Source organism: Podarcis cretensis (genome assembly GCF_951804945.1).
Source record: "Podarcis cretensis genome assembly, chromosome: 16".
NCBI lineage: Eukaryota > Metazoa > Chordata > Lepidosauria > Squamata > Lacertidae > Podarcis > Podarcis cretensis.
This window is the reverse complement of record NC_137186.1, coordinates 35,350,944-35,371,618: the sequence shown is the minus strand read 5'-3', so window position 1 is coordinate 35,371,618 and position 20,675 is coordinate 35,350,944. Positions and strand designations below refer to the sequence as shown.

General features: G+C 45.5%; 1 protein-coding gene across 1 annotated transcript in view; it reads left to right on the top strand.

Annotated features, from left to right (window-relative positions):
• Positions 1-704: 704 nt before the first annotated feature.
• ULK1 (unc-51 like autophagy activating kinase 1) overlaps positions 705-20,675 on the top strand; it is a 112,071-nt gene continuing 92,100 nt past the window's right edge. Inside the window, exons 1-3 of the mRNA XM_079956516.1 lie at positions 705-2,031; positions 3,400-3,492; positions 3,602-3,643. Of these exons, the coding sequence (XP_079812642.1) occupies positions 1,942-2,031; positions 3,400-3,492; positions 3,602-3,643 (225 nt within the window). The 5' untranslated portion in view covers positions 705-1,941. The remainder of the gene's footprint in view (positions 2,032-3,399; positions 3,493-3,601; positions 3,644-20,675) is intronic.

Below are 20,675 nucleotides of genomic sequence, written 5' to 3'. Positions count from 1 at the left end.
AATACCATAATTCAAAAGCATCCATTCTTCGGTGATCAGCCTTCTTTATGGTCCAACTCTCACTTCCATACATCACTACTGGGAAAACCATAGCTTTAACGATACGGACCTTTGTTGGCAAGGTGATGTCTCTGCTTTTTAAGATGCTGTCTAGGTTTGTCATTGCTTTTCTCCCAAGAAGCAGGCGTCTTTTTAATTTAGTGACTGCTGTCACCATCTGCAATGATCATGGAACCCAAGTAAAATCTCTCACTGCCTCCATTTCTTCTCCTTCTATTTGCCAGGAGGTGATGGGACCAGTGGCCATGATCTTAGCTTTTTTGATGTTGAGTTTCGGACCATATTTTGTGCTCTCCTCTTTCACCTCAGGGATAGACCCATCGAAACCCATGCGCCTAAATTGCCACGGGCCATCCATTTCTTCTGCAAGCCCCGCCCCTCTTTCTTTCCTGCTGACCTTGCGAACTTCAAGAGGCAGGGAATACCACCGATCGTTTTCTCATCGCCACACAAAGCGTGGGTTAAAACAACAATCTCCTTGGGCTGGGGAGGCGGGAGGGACTTGGGACATCCTCCCTCTTCCAGCTCCAGCATGTGGTGTCTCAGGTGATGCTCGAAGCTGAGCGATCCCTGACTCGTTGCAGAATTCCCAACTGCAACCACTTGCGCGCGCGCGTGTGCCTGCGCGCTTCTCTCTGCGTGACTCACGAGATCTTTGCTGTGCCTTTAAAAGCCGCCCGGCTCATCCCTCCTTTTTGCCTTTAGGTGGCTGCTGCTGCTGCTGCTGTTGTCTCCATTTATTTAGTCTCTCTCTCTCCGGTGGCAACGGCGCCTGCGCTCCCTGGGAAATAAATAAATAAGGCGGAGAGGCAGAGCTGAGCTCTCCTGCGCCCTGAGCCTCGCAGGTCTTTTGTCTGAAGCTGGAAACAGCAGCGGCTGCTCCGCGGATCCTCTCCTCCGCCAGCCAAGCCAGAAGGGAGCCTCTGCTTGGACCCCCTACTTAATTCTCCTCCTTCTCCTGCGAGAGACAACAAAAAAGGGATTTCCCCCCTCCGCAAGAATCCCAGAAGAAGAAGGAAAGAAGGAAGGGCATCCCCGGCGCGCATCTGGGCAGCTGTTTGTAGAAACAAAAAACTGGTTGGAAGAGGAAGGGGGGGCAGAGAGGGGGTGAAAAAACACAACAACAACTCTTAAGGTGGACTTGGTCTTAAGGTGGATGGTGGTCTTTTTGCTGGGTCTTTCTTTTTAAGGTGGATTTGACGTCAAGGTTGGAGAGGCTGGTGGTTTTTTTGGTGTGGATTTACGCGTCTTGCATCAGCTTTGCGTTTTGGAGCTCCGGATGGCCGGAGATGGGTCGGTCTTCGTAGCCGGGCGGCCCAACGGGACGAGCTCTTCCTAGTGCTGGGGCTCATTCACAAGGTCTTTAATTTGGAGACTTGATACCTATTCTATCTGCACATTATATACGTGTTTTCAATATTGGTTTTAATTCTCTCCCCCACCCCCACTTTCCTGGCTGCAATAAAAATGGGGAAAGTTTGGTAGCCGGGACTCGAACTCCCTCCCCTCCCGTCCCTTCGTAACAATGACTAAATCCCGGCCTTTTTACAGAAAAAGACAGCCGATGGCCGAAGAAGAGGTGGGAGTCCAAAGCCAGAAATTTAACTGCCGAGAGCTGGACAGGAGAGAAGTTTTGCTTTTTCAAGTTTCTAGTTCCTCTTGATTGTCCTTGAAAGAGAGAGCTTCGGGGTCTTTCAAAACTTTATTATTATTTTTATTGTGTGTGCTTAGGGTCCCACCCCCGCTTTAACAAAGAGGGTTTGGGGGAGGCTTTCGACTCGCCTTCCCACCCCCACCCCCTTTTCAACTATACATATATTGTTGCTATTGCTACCAAGCTCCTTCTCGCCATTCACACTTGAGGCCCAAACGTGGAAAGGCATGGAGACGGTGGGGAAATTTGAGTTCAGCAGAAAGGATTTGATCGGGCATGGAGCTTTCGCCGTCGTTTTCAAAGGGAGGCACAAAGAGGTAAATACAATGTTTATTCTTCTTTCCAAACTTTTTTTTAGTGGCTCTACTCATTTGTACTTGGGAGCTAAGTAGAAGTTTCACACACACACACACACACTCCCCCCCTCTCGGGGGTTTTGTATTAAAACTATTTTGTTCCTTTTTGTAATACCTATGCCTCACACACCTTCCCCACTGCTCTCTTAGGCAATACACGTATCTACTTTTGGAACAGCCTAAATAAACACGCAGCTGAATTGGATCACTTTGCTTGCTGGTCCTGTGGGTCCAGGCAACAACACTCTGTTGCAATAAACATGACTCTTGGCCATGCAAATCGGGTCAGGATGAGACCAGTTCTAAACTAGTCAACTCAGAAGACAGACTCACTTGACTTCAAGGGATGCACTTCCAAGAAAAGGAGCTTAGAAACTCCCAAGTTGTTGCTGTTTCTGTTTTATTATTATAACAATTTGATCTATTGCTACTATGCCGCAAGTTAACTTTTGCAGGGAGTAGATCAGCTTTAGGTTCGATGCAATTTATTCTCGACATGTCAAGAAGAAATCCGAGACTTTGGATAGGCAAAATGAAAACAGGCCTTATCTCGGCGGCTTGGCAACCCTGCCTATCTAAAGCGGCCACAAGCTAACAAACACATTGCAGTACTGGAGGAACTATAAATACTCAGCTATGTGGCTCTGCAGCTTTGGATTTAAGGCACACTACTAGCCTGGTAGTCCATAGGCGACAGAGCAACTGCATTCAGGCTGGAATCCAAACAGGGTGGCAGAGGAGGGAAGGCTCTCCCTCTGCGGACGGTAACCTTGTCGGCTTTCTGTACCAGGCCATTGTGCTGCCTTGGTGAAGAAGGGGGTGAAAGTTCCTGGAAAGGTGGAATGACTTCTGTAGCAGGGTTGCTGTCTGGCTTTCTTATCCCTAAAGATTAGCCCATGTCTCCAAAGTGTCCTTGGCATTGTTAAATATGTCTCCTACATCACTTAATGATTAAACGAAAGAAACACACAGTCCATGGGTGGGCAACTTTTTTCACATCATCCGTAAAGCTGGGGATAAACTTCTACAAGCCAAATATTTGTATTGCTTAAATTAAGAGGATAATGGCAGCCTAAAGAGCCATTTGAAATGAATATCTGTTCCCCCTCTTCCCGGTGCCGGACAAATGCAAATTCAATAAAGGGCAAGCCTGGACATGTGCTCTACATGGTTTGGGATAGTGAAGCAGGGTTTTCAAACTGTGGTTTGAAGCAAATGGACTCATTAGAGAGATGCGCATGTGTGTTTCTGAGCATGTGAAAATAAAATGTGGGCTTCGCAACCTCCAACTTACATTCTTCATCTGTCTTTTTTATTATTAACTTTCAGAAACCTGAAGTGGAGGTAGCAATAAAATGCATCAACAAGAAAAACTTGGCAAAATCCCAGACTCTCTTGGGAAAGGAAATCAAAATACTCAAGGTAAGGGGGGGGGGAGAATGTTTTTGCTGCTATTGACATTTCGATTTAAGGCGACTGTTTACGATTTTATAAATGCTTATACCACCATCACCTCTCTCTTTCCTTCTAGGAACTGAAGCATGAAAATATCGTTGCCTTGTACGACTTCCAGGTATTAGTTTGCTTTTATCTTGGAAGGATGTTGTAGGGAGGGGGAGGGGTTAAGGTGTGATACTTTAAAATTTTGCTGAGAGCTGTGGATTATTGGAGGTTTTGGAGAGTGACGTGAGAAAAGTCTGTACACTTTGTAAAAACTATATATAACCCGATAGGAGCAAGGGGGCACACAGGCTTAACTGCAGGGCAGAAAGCTTTAACTGTAGGACAGGATCCCATCAGTGGAGCAGGGCCTTGAAATGATGGAGGGTCCTTCCTCTTCAAAATGCAGACATTGAAATGGAGTGTGCATCCAGTAGATGTGTTTTACCTGAAGTCGTCTTGTTAGGCTGGCTGTTTGCTTTTGCTGAATGTACAGTATATGCAGACAAAAGTTAGGAAGGCTTGGCCGAATCTCACTTTTGATCCATTTGGCCTTGTTGCTGTCAGTCTGGATGTTCTGTGCAAATGCCGGATTCTTTTCTGTCTTTGGGGGTTTAACTTTTCCTCTTGTGATGCTCCCCAGACTGAGAACTAGCTCACTCTAACAAAATCTGTAGGGACATTTGCCACTTTACTGCTGAAGTTAGTTAGCCCTCCTTCCCTACCCCCCATCATGAAATCTCCCTTTGATTTTTCAAGCAGCTTCTGTTTTATCTATTTACATGGCAATGGCACCGCTAGGTTGTGGCAGACCAAGGTGTGTGCCCAGAATTAAATCCTGTTTTGAACTGGATCACTGTGCCAATTTCCACCTTGGAGTCCTCTTCTTGTTTGGGTACGAACGGCCTTCAGTTGCTTTTATAGCCACAGGAGGAGTTCCAGCTCTGAACCCTGGTTCTCCCTGTTGCTTATCTGAGCTTTGTTGCTGTCTGGTGTCATGTGGCCTCCAGACCTCCTTGTTTGTTGACATTCCTCCTGCGCTCTGGGATTGGTTGAGTCAGGGCTTTGCATCATCAGTGCAACCAAATTCCTGCCTGTGTGTTTGGCGCAGGCTGCGTGCAATGCTTTCTGGGAGCCGTAGTCTCTAGTTCTCGGCTTCTGTTTCCTTTCGGTTCTGTGCTTCTCGGGTGCAAGGACTCTTTTTCCCAGGGTACCTCTGCAGTCTCAAAAATAGGGGCTGGATGTTGCTGGGGGTGGGGTTATCTCAGGTCAAATAATCAGGAAGCAGATCGGTTTTGCACAAAGCAGCATGTTTTCCCCACCCCCAGTCTTTAATTCTCTCTTCTCCCCTCCCCCCTCCAGTTGCCCTAAGGAAATGCAGCAAGGCCTTTTCTCTTGCAGAATCATAGAATAAATATTCTGATTTTGTTCCCTCGAAAACCTTGCATTGGGTCAACACCCTTGCTTTTGTTTCCTTGGTGTGGCAAAACACCATGTTATGCATGCAAATCCCAGAGGCAGCTCTTGTGTGTAAAAATCTGCACACGAGCTACTTTTTTTCTGCTTAGTGTTAAGGAAACCTCGGTCACCCAGCTGCAGTCCAGAATTTACACTTTGTAGTAAGACTCCCTTTATTATTATTATTATTACAGTGGTACCTCTGGTTACGTACTTAATTCGTTCCGGAGGTCTGTTCTTAACCTGAAACTGTTCTTAACCTGAAGCACCACTTTAGCTAATGGGGCCTCCCACTGCTGCCACGCCGCCGGAGCACGATTTCTGTTCTCATCCTGAAGCAAAGTTCTTAACCCGAGGTAATATTTCTGGGTTAGCGGAGTCTGTAACGCGAAGCATATGTAACCTGAAGCCTATGTAACCCGAGGTACCACTGTATTATTCATTCCATTTTGATAGATGCACCCATGTGGATTAGGCAGATGGAATAGGTGGGAATATAGGAATGTGATTTATACAAGGGTCCATCCAGCTCAGTATCGTCAACATTGACTGGCAACAGCTCTCTAGGGCGCTTCCTCAGCCCTCCAGCTGTTTTGGGACTACAATTCCCATCCCTGACCACTGGTCCTGCTAGCTAGGGATCATGGGAGTTGTAGGCCAAAAACATCTGGAGGGCCGAGGTTGAGGAAGCCTGCTCTAGGGTTTCAGGTGAAGTCTCTCCCAGCCCTACCTGGAGATGATGATGATGATGATAATTTATTCCTTATACCCCACCCATCTGACTGTGTTGCCCCATCCACTCAGGGTGTTTTCCAGAAACAGTACCTTGTGTGATGCATCAGTTTGGCTATTTGTGAGTTATCTACACCTGATGTGGGATGCTGCCAAAATCTGCCTCCAGGGGAGAACCTGACTAGGTCCTTAGTGCCTCCAGCATTTAATTTGAATCTTAATTGAGCCCCATTGGGTGGTGTTCAGTTAAATTTTACTCAGACCAGAAGCACTGAAATTAATGAACTACAGTTAGTCATGTTTGTTGATTTCAGTGGGCCTACTCTGTGAGTAGAGCTATCATTGAATGCAACCCAAAGCATCTTCCTGAGTTAATAAACATGTGTCTCTGGTAGGAACGGACACGTTGGTTCTTTCGCACCAACAGTTAATCCTTGCATGTAGAAAATGCTTATCAGGGATGGTTCCAGCCCAGCTTATTTTTCTCCCTGTCATGTTAGTTCTCTAGTTTCAGGGATATCCTGTATCTTAACTGGCATGAAGGAGCATTCCATCATGCGAACTCTGGAGCGGCACAGCCAAGACTCGTGCTTTCGTCGGCAGGAACTAAGCCCAAGTCTGTAGACTTGGTTCAAGGACCTTGGAGGTGGACAGCAGTTTCTGTATCTTACCCCACTGAGTCCTGCTTAGCTAGTATCTTTCCACACCAACTATGTTGTTTTACTAGATGAGGTTGGGGGTCATATTTCTGTATGCATCTGTGTGCATGAATGTCAGATCACAAGGTGCATGGATCTGCAACATCATGAGATTCTCAGTTTTGGGGTGGGGCTTGGTGGCACTCGGGTTATGATTCCTTGGGAGCCACAGTTTCAGAGGGCCTTTCACGTAGCAGGTGTTGTTATGTAATTCAAGACTCTGGTCTTACAGCACACCAGCTTAATGTGGTAACGAATATTACTTCAGAATGCAATAAGTATTTGTTTGTTTGTTTGTTTGTTTCACAAGTTTTATATGCTGCTTGATTGCAACAAAACCTCAAAGTTGGCTTGCAAAAAGAGCAGAGTAAGAAAATTATCAGTCAAAAACAGTTTAAAGCCACCATTTTGTTTTAGTTCAAAAAATAACAATTAAAATCAACAGAAAGCTAAAAGCCAGACTAAAATACATGTCGACATTCCACATGTCTGCAGGGTCGTGTCTGAACAAAAATGTTCTTAGCAGGTGCCGAGAAGAATACCGTGAACGTGCCTGTCTGATGTCACTAGGCAGGGAGTTCCGAAGTGTAGCTTTGCTATGTATCGTCCTTTATAGAGGACAGTCCTTTATTTCAAGGGTGCAAAACCTTTTGTGGAGGGGCAAAGGGCCTTATTATGGACAAACTTACCAGGGGCAGAGGCAAAAAGTAGGTGAAAGGATGGATACAGCTCTCGCCTTTGCACACCGGGCTGTATTTCAGTAATGGAAAAGCCAGAGGTCTCTTCATTCTACATTCAGGCAAGCAAAAGGCATTATCAGAATTCCAGTATATGTTCCAGCTAAGCCAGAGCACATGAGTGACCATGGGTAGGGTGGTCTTGGGAGCAGGTGAGGCCTTGGAGAAAGCCACAGAGGTGAGGCAGAAGGCCTGGAAAGGCCATGTTGGACCCTTGAGCGTGTGGTTCCCCATCTCTGCTCTATTTGCAGGGCTGCCTGGTCAACAAAACCAGAAAGAGAAAGATTTAGAGCCCATGAATTTTGCTTCCATATTAATGAACAGGATTTTGAAGGGTCTTTGTGACATGTTTTGGCTGGGCGAGATCTGCCAGACCTGCCTTTTATTTGTGGAAATGAATTTGTTTGTTTGTTTATTTTTAAAAAAGGCTTTTATGGGTTGTGTTTATTGTAGTTGGTTTCAGTGTTTCGGTTCGTGAGTTGCTTTGAGCCATTCTTTTTTAAATGAGTAAAGCAAGTAATAAATATTAAGAGTAATATTTTTGATATTGTGGTGAAACTTCACAAAGGCTTTAAAAAAACATTTTCAACGTTTATATAGCACGATCAATGCGCATGGCTCAGTACAGAATTAAAGTGAAAGGGACTACCCTGAAGGGTGCAGAGTCTAAAAAATTAACAAGTGTTTGAATTCCACAATAATCCAAAACAGGATTAAGTGGGCTGTGTACACACCCACACCCACCCACACACCCCTGCCTTGAGCCTGAGACCCTGCTGGACACCCCCTCTCTCTTTCTCTCTCTCTCTCTCTCTCTTTCTCTCTCTCTCTCTCACACACAGACAACATGTGAACCCTCCCACAAACCACACAAAGGCTGCATCAGTTGTGTTTTAGCATCTGAATGGGACCTTTCTGCTGTTGCTTCCTACTGGGATCTTTCCAGAGCTGCTGCTGGTGAGCTATCAAATGGCTTTTGTGGCTTGCCTCTTGGCCAAGACTGCCTTGCAGCCATTGCCCAGTGAGGACAAACCAGTTTGAGGAAATCCTAATTCCTTTCCTGCAGCCAGATCTGCCAGGGTGCTAAATGTGTCACCGGGTCTCCGTTCTGCATCATAAAGCATCTGCCTGGGTGTGTCTATGTGACAAAACGTAAATCACTTTAATGGTTCTTGGCTTCCTTGTTGTTTGGAATTCCGGGAACTGTATCTCAGGAAGCTGATGGAATTATCCCTTTCGATTTCTCTTATAGTTTCCTGTAGTGTAGTCTTTTCTAGAGCGCCACTTTTGAAATGCATAGGATTGCAAAATAACTTAGGTAGTCAAGTCTGTTAATCTCAGTGGGCCTACTCGGCCTCATATTTCATACGACCATTGTGCTTTTATTGTTTTGTTGCTGTGTTGTGATTTTTAAACAAAAAGCTGCAGTCCCATGCACGTTGAACTTGAAAGTAAGTTGCATTATATTTGGTGAGGTTTGAATCTGTCTCTGATACACAGAGCTCTTACGGAGAAAATGATAAATAAACCTGTTATGCTGTGGTCTGCAGAGCTTCATCTTGTGGCAGTTTGAAGGGCCCTTTCTGTGGTGGCCCCCGGTCTGTGGCCTGAGCTAGGCATCTGCCAGGGTGAGCTTCCATCAGCTGTTAAAAGCCTATCTATGTACTCAAGCTTTCCCTTGGCCTCAGATACCAGTGGAGTGATTCGAGGCTGCTATATTTGTGATACATTCTTTTTTTATTAGATTGGGGTTTATCATATTTGGGATTCTTTGGTTTTGAATTGTGTTATTGTACACAGCCTTGGTATTTTGAGAGGCACAGTTTATAAATTGGAGATGTTTTGAGCGCCCTCGCACAACTGAAATTCAGGCTAGTTTGTGGGTTTGCTTGTGTCTGCTTGTATGTGCATGGTAGCTGCAGCAGTGTCAGCCCTGGTACTTAAATCGAAAGTGAATCAGTTGGAAACCATAGACCAGTGATGGACACTGTGTGTCGGGACAGATGTTGTCAGTCCACAGCTCCCATGGTCCCTGACATTCAGTGCCCCCAAATCTTGTTCTCCCACAGAGATGCCAGGATGGTAGTAATTCAGCTGGTTCAGAAAGCTGTTTGGTTTTTTTAAGCGGCAAGCTCCTTGTTTACCGTTTTCTTTGTTCAAATGCAAAAGAGAATCCCTTGCAGGTCTTATTGTTTTGCCTTTGAAAGCTGTTGCATACACTTTTCTGTTAACTGCAGATCCTTTAAGTACAATTTGGTGCTACTCCCCCCCCCCCCGCTCCCAATCTTTTAAGATTAATTGTCGCCTAAACTCTCCCACCTCCCAACTGGATAAGCAGATACCACCTTAAAATGTTTTGCCTTTTCTGTGGTGCTGAATGCTTTTTATCTGTGGCAGCAGATATAACACAGCTGCCACCCTGGAAGCTGTAAACATAGCTTCTTTTGGAGGGTTGATGCTGTTACCTGTTTTGTGGTTTCTTTCCTCCCTCCCCCTCCAAATCTTTCTGTTTCTGGCCTTTATTGGGGCTCTCTCTGTAACTCTCCCTGCCCCCTGCCCCACAAAGGAAATGGTTGATGAATCCACAGTGACTGTAGACTGGAGTGGGCAGCCTTCAGGCTTGTTGTGTTTATGACCTTAACCAATAGAATTATACTGGGGTACATCTCAGCACATTCTGATCCTTGGAATTTGTTTTCAGTGTCCGAATTGAGCTGAGCTTGCAGTCCTTTTACACACCAGCCAAGCTCACCCGGTTAGCTATCTTCCCCAGCTTAAGTGGGGAAAGCACCATATTTTTCGCTCTATAAGACGCACTAGACCACAAGACACACCTAGTTTTTGGAGGAGAAAAAGAAGAAAAAAAATATTTTGAATCTCAGAAGCCAGAACAGGAAGAGGGATCGCTACACAGTGAAAGCAGCAATCCCTCTTGCTGTTCTGGCTTCTGGGATAGCTGTGTAGCCTGCATTCGCTCCATAAGACACACACACATTTCCTCTTACTTTTTATGAGGGAAAAATCGAGTCTTACAGAGCAAAAAATACGGTAGGTAGTTTTGCTGTTGCTGTTGTCCATTAGGAAGTCAGCCTTTCAGTTCTACCTCATATCAGCCAGCAGTTCTCTTCATAGGTTTGGGGGTGTACTTCTTAACCTCCCATGGTCTCCAACTGGTCCAGGCCAAAGACCCACTCCTGACTTCCAGCTTGCGTCATGGGGAGAGAGACCCGTGAGTTGACCCAGACCTATTTCAGGTTAAAAGAAGTGAGGTGATCGTTATGTGGAATTCCTGCTCCCTCCAAGCGCTCTCAACTGCCATCGCTAATCCCAGGACCCTTATTGCTGCCCTGGTGGGCAACAAAGCTAATCCTAACTAACCCACCGCAGCTGAAACTTCCGCATGCCGGCCCCCTCGGCAAAATTCCATTTAAGGAGAAGCCTGGAAAACGATAGACATAGACTAAAAGTGAACAGAGTGTGCCTGTTCCAGAGAGAGAGGCCTAGCTATAGGAAAGTGGGACATATGATTGATCAGAAATATGTATCCTATTGAAAAGGGCCTGTGCCTTTTCCCTGCCAAGTTGAAGCGCTCATGGAAATAGACAAAAGGAGTGTCCTTTTGCTCCTTTGATCCAGTAAGCCTTAGCTAGAGATCCATATGGTGGCAATAACTTGGCTGCGACCCACCTGGAATGGCCTTGTGACCCACTCGTTGAGGACCTATGCTGTAGACCACCACACAGCCACTACTTGCCTTGCATTTAATTTCTAAACGGGGAGTTTTTTATTTGCTCGTATGATTTATTTATTTTTTAAACAAGCCATGAACTGACATAATACTAGATTTAATTTGGTAACAGAACATCGGAAGGAGCAATACCCAGTCTGCCATTCTGTTGAAATGTTGCTGTTCTGTGCCGCAAGAAGTTCCTTCCTCTTCCATTCCCGGGAACAACAACAACAAAAGTTTTGTATGCGTTCTTCCACTGTGTTGTAGTTTCTCTCTGTCTTATGCAAGTCAGACTCAGGCCATTGGTCCCATCTAGCTCATTGTTGTTGTTGTTTAGTCGTTTAGTCGTGTCCGACTCGTGTCCGACTCTTCGTGACCCCATGGACCAGAGCACGCCAGGCACTCCTGTCTTCCACTGCCTCCCGCAGTTTGGTCAGACTCATGTTTGTGGCTTCGAATGATAGCCAATGGGTTTGGCAGATGATAATCTAGCTCATTATCATCTGCCAAAGATGGAGAAGCTATAGACCTCTGTAGTCAGCCCCAGCCAGAATGGCCAATGCCCAGGGATGATGGGAGTCCAACAGCTTTTGAATGGGTAAAGGTAAAGGGACCCCTGACCATTAAGTCGAGTTGTGGCCGACTCTGGGGTTGTGGCGCTCATCTCGCTTTATTGGCATACAGCTTCCGGGTCATGTGGCCAGCATGACTAAGCCACTTCTGGTGAACCAGAGCAGTGCACGGAAACGCCGTTTACCTTCCCACCGGAGCGGTACCTATTTATCTACTTGCGCTGGTGTGCTTTCGAACTGCTAGGTTGGCAGGAGCAGGGACCGAGCAACAGGAGCTCACCCCATCGTGGTGCTTCGAACCACCGACCTTCTGATTGGCAAAATGCATTCACCTGATTTGCAGCGATAAAGTGCCCTTACATGTCAAAGGCATTATTAATCCAAACTTGTATTTGTTTAAGCACAGGCTTGGTAGCCATAGGCCAGTGTTTCTCAACCTTGGGTCCCCAGATGTTGTTGGACTACAACTCCCATCATCCCTGGACTCTTCCCTTGCTAGCTAGGGATGATGGTAGTTGTAGTTCAACAACATCTGGGGACCCAAGGTTGAGAAAGGCTGCCATAGGCAATAAGGAATTAACATGTAGGTGATTTTGCCCAGCGTAAAAAGCAGAGTGGGCTGTTGTTGAATGGAAATGGTTCACTATCAGGCTAGTAACTTTTGTGGGCTTATTTGCAAGGCTGCAATACTCTGAGCACAATCTCCGCATGTGAATGCTCCTTTTAAAGGATTTCTTAGAGCAGGGATGGGGAACCCTTGTCAGATGTTGCCAAACTGCAATTCCCATCATCACCATCATCATCCCTGGTCCATGGCCATGCTGGTTGGGGCTGATGGGATTTTGTTTTCCAGCAGCATCTTGAGTGGCGCATGTTCCTACCTGAGAGGAGTGAATGATTTCATAGAAGGAAGCTGTGTTTGAATTTCATGAGAGTTTACAAAATCTAAATAGTGTTGAAACCAGGATGGCATGAACTAGCTGTCCGCTCACCACAAATGACAGCAACAACTTTACCGCTGCCAGAGATTGAAATAATCTTGAAACCAGAGAGCAATGCTATTGCAAGATCTCAAAGGAACTCTTCCCCTAATGACCTGCCTGCTCCTACGCTGTAAATTCTGTAACTTCCATGTCTACCTTGATTCATTAACTTACAAGACCCTTTCTACAGTTTCTTGCTTTCTTTCCCATCGTACATATTCCTCCCTTTTTTGTGCTTGAGGACATTTGCAAAGTGGCTCTCTCTCGTCTTAAGTTGACCTTTCCCTTTCCTCACAGTTGCAGCTCTGTTTGTCAACATTCCATGGCCATTACCTTCGGCAGCTTGAGGGCTTGTCCACACTTCCTCTGGTCTGCTGCTCTACCCAGGGGAAAACTGCTCTTTAGTGCTCAGTTGGAGCAAATGACAATTCTGGTTTTTCTCCGGATTGACATTTGCTCCAGTTTAGAGATTCAACGGTGGGCTTTCCTTGGGAAAACCACTAGGGCAGGCATAGGCAAACTCGGTCCTCCAGATGTTTTGGGACTACAACTCCCATTATCCCTGACCACTGGTCCTGTTAGCTAGGGGTGATCGGAGTTGTAGTCCCAAAACATCTGGAGGGCCGAGTTTGCCTATGCCTGCACTAGGGCCTCTGCTTTCTAGGCACAAGAGAGGCAGAGTGTGGATGAGCCCTGAGCATCCAAACAGTCCCTTGACATCAGAGGTTTTAAGCAAGCGACTCTAGGATAGCTGGTTGCCAGTGTTAGAAACTCTGCTAACAGCTAAATGACACCTTAAACCAAGGTTATGGTCACCACAATGGAATGTCTAGGTTTCTGCCCCCCCCATGGAAAGAAATAATAATAATAATAATAATATCTATACCACTTTACATTTTAAATAACAATTCTCAGAGCTGTTTACAACACATTAAAACATCAAATAAGACAAGCCAGAATAAAATAAATCCTAGCTTCAAAAAATAATATTTCAGATCCTTTTAAGCGGCATTTTGCTTTCCTCAGTCTCTCAGCCCTGCCTAGGGATGGCGGCAGATGGAATCTGGGACCTTCTGCATGAGAAGCAGGTGTTCTCCCACTGAGCTGTGGCATGTTAAAGTTGTGTTAAGAGGATGAGATACAAGAGCCAGCCCACCTCTGTCTCGTTTCCTAGTACAGTGATACCGCCAGTTACAAACTTAATTCGTTCTGGAGCTCCGTTCTTAAGCTGAAACCGTTCTTAACATGAGGCGTGCTTTCGCTCATGGCGCCTGCCGCGCTGCCGGCGTGCAACTTCTGCTCGCATCCCGGGGCAAAGTTCACAACAAGGGGCATCTACTTCCGGGTTAGCGGAGCTCATAACCCAAAGCGTTCTCAAGGAGGGCGTACAGTGGTACCTCGGGTTACATACGCTTCAGGTTACAGATTCCGCTAACCCAGAAATAGTACCTCGGCTTAAGAACTTTGCTTCAGGATGAGAACAGAAATCGTGCTCCGGCGGCGTGGCAGCAGCGGGAGGCCCCATTAGCTAAAGTGGTGCTTCAGGTTAAGAACAGTTTCAGGTTAAGAACGGACCTCCGGAACAAATTAAGTACTTAACCCGAGGTACCACTGTACATAACACGAGGTTTCACTGTAACAAGTCTTCATCATGATCTTGAATGGTGTTTCAAAAGCTTTGGAAATCTACCGCGTCCCAGTTAGTTTGTAGCTATGTATTATTGAGTAGTGCTAATGGGGCCAGCAGCGCGCAGAAGACCTAGTGAGATTGACCCCGATGAGGGTGGAATCGAGTATTTTTAGAAACTGTTTTCAAGCTTGCTCTGAATGAGTTTGTGCTGCAAACCTGCATCAAGGGCAGGGTGGGAAAGAAATGTTGAAGGTAAAGGGTTGTAACTCGACAGTAGAACACCTGCTTTACACTAGGAAGGTCTTAGATCGGGGTATTTCTGGGTTATTTGTGGGGCATAAGAATTCATTCTCTTCCCACCCCCCAAAAAAATACATTCCGGCCCACCACTTGGTCTGAGGAACGGTGGACCGGCCCACGGCTGAAAAAGGTTGCTGACCCAATCCAATCTCTGCCATTGCCAGATAGGGCTGGGAGAAACCTTGAAAAGCAGCTGCCAGCCATGGCAGACAGATGGACCATGGATGCGACTCTGTATAAGGTAGCTTCCCATTTTCCTAAGGCTGTCATTATAAGCTTAATTTCCAGGGCTCAGGCTCCCACTTAATTTAATGGGACGTGACTCCTCAGTAGAAACTGTAACTTACTTTGGTCACTCCAAACCATTGCAAACACTGTTGATGCAAGGTGCTCTTCCAGTAGGGCTAGCCAACTGTGGTGGTTTGATGTCGTCCCTGAAAGCCATGTATATCTGGTCTCTGTGCACCCGCCCCAACAATTCTACCAGCTATTTTTATTGAGACATGCTTTTAAAAGTTGTCTGGGTTTCTCCTGCTATAAAGAAAAGAGAACTGTTTTGTCAGTCTGTAAAAGGGAGGGAGGAAGCACTTTGGGTTTCCTGTGTGATGCACTGTTTACAGGAAGGGCTGTAACTCTGTTGCGGACCATGTGCTTGGCATCCAGAAGGGTCCCTTCTTAGTTCCCAAGCATCTCCAGGCGGGGCTTGGAAAGACCTCCGCCTCAAATTTTTGGCAAGCTGCTTAAGGTTCTGCACTAGATCTAGAAAGAGTTCAGACTTGGTTTACTTAAGTGAATTGGGGTGGGGTCAGCAAACTTTTTCAGCAGGGGGCTGGTCCACTGTCCCTCAGACCTTGTGGGGGACCAGACTATATTTTGGAAAAATAATGAATGAATGAATTCCTATGTCCTACAAATAACCCAGGACGTGGGTGGCGCTGTGGGTTAAACCACAGAGCCTAGGACTTGCCGATCAGAAGGTTGGCGGTTCAAATCCCCGCAATGGGGTAAGCTCCCGTTGCTCGGTCCCTGCTCCTGCCAACCTAGCTATTCGAAAGCACGTCAAAGTGCAAGTAGATAAATAGGTACCGCTCCTGCGGGAAGGTAAATGGCGTTTCTGTGCGCTGCTCTGGTTTGCCAGAAGCGGCTTAGTCATGCTGGCCACATGACCTGGAAGCTGTACTGTATTGGCTCCCTTGGCCAATAAAGCGAGATGAGCGCCGCAACCCCAGAGTCGGTCACGACTGGACCTAATGGTCAGGGGTCCCTTTACCTTTACCTTTACAAATAACCCAGAAATGCATTTTACATAAAAGGACATATTCTACTCATGTAAAAACACACTGATTCCCGGAACGTCTGTGGGCCAGATTTAGAAGGCGATTGGGCCAGATCCGCCCCCGGGCCTTAGCTTGCCTACCCATGACTTACACTGCTTCTGCAAAGCAGTGGTGATTTTGATGAACTCCTAATAGTGGCTGCTTTCACACACAACATAAAACCAAACCATGGCTTAGCACTAATGCGCGAATGTGCTGGCTCTTGGAGATGAGATTGCTGGCTGCTTTGCTCCCCCCTGGTTTTTTAAATTTGGTGTGGTGCAGCAGGTAAACTCTGTTTCGGCTTAGGGTGTTACCCAAACAGTTAAAGCTTTTTCTTTCTTGACCACAATCTGAGCTTAAAGGTTGGAGAAGGAAGAAAGTGGGTGTGACTCCTCCCTCTCTTTGTGAGCTAGTGTGTTCTTGTGGTCCCAGTAATCCAGATTTTTGGCTTACTGTTTACATTTAACCACGCCATAGTCTAAGAGAGGTTTGTTTGATGCAGTCTGAGGCTTGCTTTATTCACCAGGTGGCAGAATGGATATATCATCATTTTAAGACTACAAGTGGGAGCGCAGTTTTAAAAAAAAATGTTTTTCCTATGCCATGAATGGACAACCTTTGGCTCTGCCAGATGGTGTTAGACTCCAACTCCCATCAGCCCCAGCCAAGAATACTGGGAGTTAGAGTTCATCAACATCTGGAGGGCCACTTTTAGCTCACCAAGGAGCAGGTGGCTTAAGCCCAGCCTTGTCCTTGTTTGCTGGTTTTCTCCTTGCGGGGAGAGGATGTTGGTGGGTTTGTGTTCCTGCAAAGGAGAGCACTATGTGTTCTCATGAATGAGTTGGGAGAGCCATATTCAAATATTCTCTCTACCTAACGTCCCTCGCAGAGTTGTTGTAAAGATAAAGCATGTGTATGGGAAGAACCATGTAAGCCATTTTGAATCTTTTGAGGAAACAAATAGCATATGCAAAACTTATGGGATTATTAAATCAATTCTGTGGGGTGTTTTTTTTTAATGTGATTACCCTATAGTCTGAAGTGCAATGCCTTATTCCACCCCGTCTTTAAAAAATGTTTTAAAATACATTGAAAATGAATGTCAAAACATTGAGCGAGGGAAGAATTTAACATCAGCTAAAGTCTCATTGAGTGAGCACATCCTTCTAAAATCTAAATTACCTCACGAGGGCAACGTGATGTGATGATTTTGGAGGGTGTGTCCATTTTGTCATTTTCAAAATGGTGATTGTGCTCTTAGTCAGGGTTGTGGATTTGTCATGTTTGCCTTAGCAGGCCTCATATTTCTCTCCTCGTCACCTGATGGTACATTGGAGAAGGGGGTGGTGACATGGGCTATTTACCATCCTCTAAAACTTCCTTCTGGAGCCGAGGGCAGCATTACTCAGAGCTCTTAGTAAGGTGGCTTCGTGGCTGTTTCCCAAGAGTAATTGGAGACTGGCATGTGGTTGTGCTTCTCTGAATGCAACGGTGGATCATCTCCAGTTACTCGTGTGTTGTTCACACGGCTGTTTTCTCCAGGCCCTGTCAACATCTCCATTATGAAAATATTCACTTCAGAAGCTATTTTATGACTTGCTTCTTGTCTCTGTCTTTCTCTGCCCAAAGCTGGTCTGCGTAGGGTTTTGAGAGATGACATTTGCCCACGGTGTAAGGTTTCTGGGCTGGGGATTAAAAAAAGAAGAAAAAGTGGCGGGGGGGGGAGTTCACCCTTATTGAGAGAACCATGAACTCATGTACAGTCAGTCTCTCATGTCTTTAATAGCATTTAACTCCTGCTTTCGTTGTGTCCGAATAGTATTTCCTTACCCCTCTACGCTACTGTCATACAGCTTCTGGTTGGTTCACATCTAACATGAAAAACATGGCTTGGCATTTGCATAAATAAACCCAGGCCTCGCATATTCCTGGCCTCAGACGCTTGCTTCCTTAATGAGTTTCTTATGCTTTTCACCGGAAAATATGGATTTGCTGTTACGTGCAAACTTGCAAACTCTGGTTTTGCAAGCTTGTTATGTCAGTCGTTGTTCAGTGCTTCAGATATTATAGGAAACTAGGATGACCACGTAAGCATTGGACACTTAAGAGAAGAAGTACAAATAGGGTACGAGGTTGCACAATATCAATATATGGTGATTTCAGTGTATAAGAGCAAAAGCAAAATTGCTATGTTTTAAACAGAAATGCATTAAATTTCACTGTATAGTTAGCCGTAGTGTGTCTTGTGTGCCTGTTCACTTTGCTTTTTACAACCCCCACCTGCTGTCCCTTCTTAGGGTTTCCCCCCCTTTAAATTGGACTTGGACTGGACAGACCTTCCAAGCAGAAGACTCTTAGAAACAGGAGACTGTCCTTAGGAAAACTGGACAGATGCCCTGCCCCCCCTCCCCCGCAGACTTTGGTGGCTTCTGTAACAGTGGAAGCAATTCATAACAGTGAAAGAGGCTTGCTCACCTGTGACTTTTGTGTTGCCCGTGAATTCACTGTTTGTGTTTATGCATATAAACTTGAGTTGGCAATGGCAAATGGTCAGGGATGATGGGGAATTTTAGTTCTGACAGCATCTGTAGTGCCGCAGGTTTGCAATCTCTGTGCTGCCCTATAGTTTAAGCTAGGGGTGGGGAACATCGGCTCCAGGGGACAAATGTGGCCCTGCAACCAGACTGGCTCCTGGGGGCTTTCCCTGTGCCAGGGTTTCCCAAAGCGTGGTCTATGGACCAACAGTGGTCTGCGAACTTTATTTAACATGATCCGCATTAACTGCTCATATTGATTTCTAATTGTGTTTCAACTCTATGGAGTGTGGATTGTAATGCGATAAAATGAAATGAAAGAAGCCATAGAGATCCATGACTGAAAACCATGCAGTGTCTATTGCAGTTGCTGTAACCTGTGGAAAAATATGTTGGTCCACCAAGAGCACCAGCAATTTTCAAATGGGGAGAGAATATTTGGGAACCACTTCCCATACTGTTCTGCTCACTGGTCCAGCTCCATGTTGTCCTCAAGCGCTTTTTGTCTGCCTGAAATGTGTCTTGGAATAGTGAATGCATTTTCTTTCCTGGATGGATGTCTGTCTGTCTAATCTTCTCTGTGCACATGGAAACCAACTTATTTCTGCATGGCTGGAACATAGCCTACTCGGCAAAGGTAGGCTACCCATTGTGCCACCCACTTTTGCCTTTACTCTGCCCATCTCTGGAATGTGGCCCTCTGGAAGACCCCCCACTTAACAGAATTTATTTGGCCCTCAGATGGAAAATTGGTTCCCCTCGTTTAAACTGATGTTCAAGCAGTCTGTGTTTCTCTGCCCTGTCCTTTCTCCTTTCCCAGGCACTCCGGTCTTGCTGCAGTCCTTGTGTGTGGCAGGTGTAGATTAGATTAGCGGAGAAATCCTGGACACCTTTCATGTAAATAGCTAGATATTCCATATCTTGGAATATTGGGTTCTTTTCAGTCTGGTGTAATATGGCGCCTTTGTACCTTATTTGGCTCGATGTAAAGCTAATCCACGGAATGCAGAATGTCTTGTGAGCCTAATCTAGGTCTTGCAAAGCAGGCAAGGTCATTTTGCCGCTGCTCTAAAAATATTTTTCTTTCTCCTCCTCTTATAAGATTAATTTTGACCTGCTTCCAGGCTTCATAATTGTGTAAAGAGCCTTCATTGTGTGGTCTACTGAAGGTTAAATATCCCTGTTTCTCTTTTTTCCCCTTTGCTTTTACTAGAACCACTTACGGTTTTAAAAATAGCCGCAGCCGTTTGTTTGTATTTCCCTGTGATCCCTGAACAAACGCTGTGTTTTCAAAAGCCAAACGGATGAAACGAAAGCACACAGACACAGAAAGCAGTCACCTCTGCTTCGGAACGTTTTTTTTGGTTCCCTAGACAGAGCGGCAGGCGAGTTAGCATCAGGACAACAGGCAGAATTAGGTCATCGGAGCTGGCAATCCCTTGATCAACCAGACGTTAAATATCACACATAAATAGTGAGGGGAGCTGAATTTAATGCCTCCTGGGATCCAATTAGCAAAGCGTCTTATAACTCCCAAGAAAGGAAGACCTTTGCAAATCCACCTTGGTCTGTCTCTGTTGCTGTGAGATGCTGACGCCGTTTTTGCTGCAGGTGTTGCGGAGAGAGACACCGTAGCTGCATTTTCGTGGGAAAGAGAATATGGCCTAAGAAGTTGGCTTGTGCTTTCACACGGCCGGTGGTTTGTTTCCAACAAAACAGGCATGTGCCATCTTGCGCAGGAAGCTTTTCAAATATGCCACAGTTGTGTTTTCTTCATTATTTAAAATTTTAATAAATAAATTAAAGAAGGGAAGCTGCCTTATTATGCCAGTTGACTATTTCAGTCTAGCCCTAGTATTGTCTGCTCTGACTGGCAACAGCTCTCCAGGGCATTGGGCATGGCTCAGTCTGTCCCTTTGCCTATCTGATTCCTTCGAAAAAGGAAAAGAAACGAAACATGAAAATCTGTTTGCCTCTTACTTTGGGACACAGCTGGAGATTGGAGCCCAACAGATTTAAGTGTCATCAACAACAACCTGTGCTAAAGACTTATATTTCAATTACAGTATTGTTTATTATGGTTGTATATCTCTCCGGGGCTTCACAGGAGCAAGGGCAGGATAAAAAAATAAATATTGATATTATTTGCTTAGTTGTTAATTGCAGTGTGTTCAGTGAGGCTGACTTCCTGCAAATCAGAAGGCCTTTCCAATTAATTGGGTAGCACATTATTTAGTACGAAATGTTAATTTTTAAATATGATTATTTATAAAGGAAGATTACAGGCAGGAGGCAGCGTCTTAGAAAAAGCATTCCGCCTTCACTGTCACATAGGAGGCCATGGTTTTCTAAGCTTTGGGGCCTGCCATGACGTCAGTAAACAGGAAGTGTTGAAATTAAAGCAACAGAAGTATCTGCTCTTTGCTTCCGGTATTATTTCTAAGATTATGCTGAGTTGATCAAAACAGGCTG